Source organism: Lutzomyia longipalpis, chromosome 2, assembly GCF_024334085.1.
Source record: "Lutzomyia longipalpis isolate SR_M1_2022 chromosome 2, ASM2433408v1".
Classification (NCBI taxonomy): domain Eukaryota; kingdom Metazoa; phylum Arthropoda; class Insecta; order Diptera; family Psychodidae; genus Lutzomyia; species Lutzomyia longipalpis.
Window position 1 is genome coordinate 3,761,881 of NC_074708.1, and position 3,708 is coordinate 3,765,588.

Below are 3,708 nucleotides of genomic sequence, written 5' to 3' on the forward strand. Positions count from 1 at the left end.
CACACCCATAATGTGTGATTCCTTTCTTGGAAATTGCCAACATACATAAATCTCTCCTCGATGTAGTACTCGTGTTCTGGGCAGTATATATGGGGTTAAACACAAACCAACCCCTAAAAGACCTTCGCCCCAAACCACCACAAACTTCAATCGCATGTTCAATTGAATTTAATATCACTTCAATACATAATACATACAACATATTATATGTTAGTCACAAAAGTGCACCAAACTACGGCAAGTACCATAGATGCTCAATAAAAAATCGGACAATTGTATATTTTATTTGCAGTGGCTGGTAACAAAAGGAGCAATTCAATTTAACTTTGCAGAGTATTATATCATTTTTAGGCACTTTGCCAGTTTCTTTTTGTCCTGGCATTTCATATTTTCTCAATGATTTGTAAAATATTCATTTAAATCGCCTTCTTGCATTCCTAGTTGAGAACAGTGTAAAGAAAAGCTGCATAAGATAGAGCAGCTCTTACAATCTGAAAGAGAAAATTCAATTTAAAATATTTTTCTTGTAAATGAATCTTTGATAAAACTAACTCCAACAAAGGTATTGTTGGAAACAGCTTCAATTCCTAGCGTTTCAATGCCCATATTCTGTTGACTGACCATTAGCACGAAGAGGAGTTTCTTCTTTTCCTCAGGTGTCATTTCGTACCACTTTGTCAGGTATAGTTTTTCAGTGAAACTCTCAGCACTATTGAGACTCAATTGTCCAATGAAGCACACCATAAAGACCTGATAGGAGACAGCTATGGATGAACCAATTACAGCAAGATAGGCCGATGAGAAACGCAGAACATAGATGATTAGGCATAGGTATGCTGAAGCAGCCATTAGTTTGTGCAGATAGGCATGCCAAAGGTGCTTCTTAAGCAAATTCATTTTGCACAGAGCTTCCACGTGAGCTTTTTGAATTTCTTCAAGAATTTCCGTATTTCCATTTACGGAATTTTCATTCAATTGCGCTGCCAATTGGGAAATACAGTCGTACTCGGCTTTAATGTAGCTAACCATGACAACGACAAATACATCACTTAAAACAATTCCTGCGTCAAAAATGAAGAAGCCAGCAGTTTGTAGAATGAGGTTTATTGGATAAAAGAAGAAACTTTCTTCGGGTACGAAGGGAATTTTAGTAAACATCGGTGAAGAATAGTTTGTGTAGACTAGTCCGTAACACCAGATTGCAACGGTTGACGCCACAGCTCCGTATACAAAAACCCTAGAAGAATTTTAGAAGTTTTAGAGAATTAAGATTAAGTCCTTCCGGAAGCTTCTCTTGACTGACGCTTTCGGACTTAGTCCTAATTCTTAAAGTCTTTTCAGACCAGGGATTTAAGTAAGTCTGGACTTAGACTTAAAACGTCTATGAATAAATATAAAATCGGTATTTAACCGTCTTGTCTGAACAGACAAGAAGTTTTTAGTAGGATAATCTGTGAAACTTATTTACCTTACCTTATAAAGATAATGCCATATTTAATTGTTCTAGCCATTATTTTCTTTCGTATTTCCGGTAAATGTCCTTGCTTTGTCAAGATAAGACAATCAAAATATTCTCTAAAAGAAATGAGATCACTTTTCTGTAGAATAACAAATAAAATACACCCCGACAATGCTTGATACTGAGCAAAGAGATAAATAAGATTGAAGAGAAAGTAAGTTTCATCCTTTAACACAGTTCTATCCACGACGTTTCTTATGCATAAACATATACCGAGCACAAGTATCAACATATAGAGATTTTCCTTAATTTTTCGCACAACAGACCACTTTACAATGTCAGGAATAAAGTTAAATGTTGAAATGGAAATGTAAATATCTAAATTTCTCTGATATTTCTTGTGAAGGTGCTGAAAGTCACACGACTCCATTGAAATTGCAAATGACGTGACTTCCTGGACTGATTGTAAATCAATTTTTAACAGAAATGTTGCAAAATCAATATTAATGTTCTTTTAATGACCGTTTTACGATTAAGTTTACCATAGCACTGATGGGATTATTGAGATTTCTTATGATTTTATACAAGTTCCGCTAAGTATTGATCACAGTGATGACCCTAATTGTGCCGCTGTTAAAAGTGAGATATAATTAACTTTGTAATAAAAAAAATATAATTAGAATCATTATTCCAATTTAACTTTATTAGTTGATCGAGAAGAAAACTTTATTTAATAACTATGAAAAGTTATTAAAATTTTTTCATTAAGTTATGAAAATTGAAGGATTTTTTTTCTTTTATAGAAAGTCATTTATTTTTCTTTTCAATGAGTTCTCTATAAAAGAGAGCTTGAAAAATTAGCTGTTATGTATTATTGCACTAAAGAAACTTTACTGAATTATTATTTTATTCAATTTTTGGATAAAATAAAATCAGATATTTAATGAAGAAGAATTTTTATTTGATAAATTGTTGTCGAAGCTCAACATAATTTATTTTGTTTTATTTTAAAAATTTAAGAGGTAAACAAATAACTTTCACCGTATTTTGGTAAACAAACATTCGTAATAATTACGAGTTGTTTGTTAGAAAAACTTATATCAAATGCACGTGCTTTTGGCATAAAGGTAAAATTGCAAAATTTACTGAGGAAATTTTATTGCGTTCATTTGAAACTTAATTAAAGTGCATTTGAACTGTCAAAGGGTAACACGCTAATACTATTTGAATGGTGCACTGATCAATTTTGGGGTTTGAGGGCGGTATTGAGTTCATTAATAAGCCCATTACATCTACATATATGCGAATTTCAAAAGTTCACACTTTGCTGCATTTTGTGAAATCAATTGCAGCTGAATATGGAAAAGCCTGTGAGGTGGAAAATTTTCAAATTAACATTATTTTCATTTCATACGATGAAGGGTTAGAGGTGAACGATTATTTTTCCGTGAAAATGACACAGAAACTCTGGGAAAATATATTACCCGACAAAATTGTAGTTTTCACAATCTCACATTGTTCTACTTTCCCGACTTTCCTTCTCTATTTTGTTCTCACAAAAAATGAAAAAAAAGGTCGCCCATCATCCGCAAAAAAAGTAAATGTTTGGGGGGTTTGGAGCTTTCCGTATCGGATGCTGCCAGGCAAACATGTTTTGTTGTATGGGGAGAAACAACACAAATGCTGGACAAGACATATTGACATATTTATAATTTCCGAGCATCAAATAATATATTAAATGACCATAAAATAATCGATTTCCCGTCCCTTATCGTCATTTCCATGCAAGGCAAATAATGTGTCCATTCATCTCCCTAATATGCCTGTATATCACCCGATGAGCCCCACAAAATGTTCAAATATAGCTTATGATGTTCCACAGAGATGAATACCCCCCCCCCACCTACCCTCCCCCTCTTATGGGCGTAGGACTTTTGTATATAGCCCGAGGAATTGAGCATTTATTTCTGTGGGAAGTTAATTAAGATTCAAGATTCTATATCCAAAATGACAGAGTAGAATATGCTATATACATACCTACATACATAGATATATAATGCAAAGACATAAGAACGCTATCAGACGTATTAATATGTATCAAATAAATATCTATTGCAAATTGATTGGATATTTTATTAAATAAGATTCGACTTCTTTAGGGGAGACTAGGAAGTGACACAGTGTGTCACAAAAATATGTACATACCTCTATAAAAAAAAATTCAAAGTTCCCCTTAAACTTTCAACCAA

At 33.2% G+C, this 3,708-nt stretch overlaps 1 protein-coding gene across 1 annotated transcript; it reads right to left on the reverse strand.

Moving 5' to 3' along the window:
• Positions 1 to 437: 437 nt before the first annotated feature.
• LOC129788361 (odorant receptor coreceptor-like) lies at positions 438 to 1,029 on the reverse strand. Its single transcript, XM_055824336.1, has 2 exons — positions 553 to 1,029; positions 438 to 491 (listed from the first exon to the last, which is right to left on the reverse strand). Exons 1-2 carry the CDS (start codon positions 1,027 to 1,029, stop codon positions 438 to 440), a joined length of 531 nt encoding a protein of 176 aa, XP_055680311.1.
• Between the last annotated feature and the right edge of the window lie 2,679 nt (positions 1,030 to 3,708).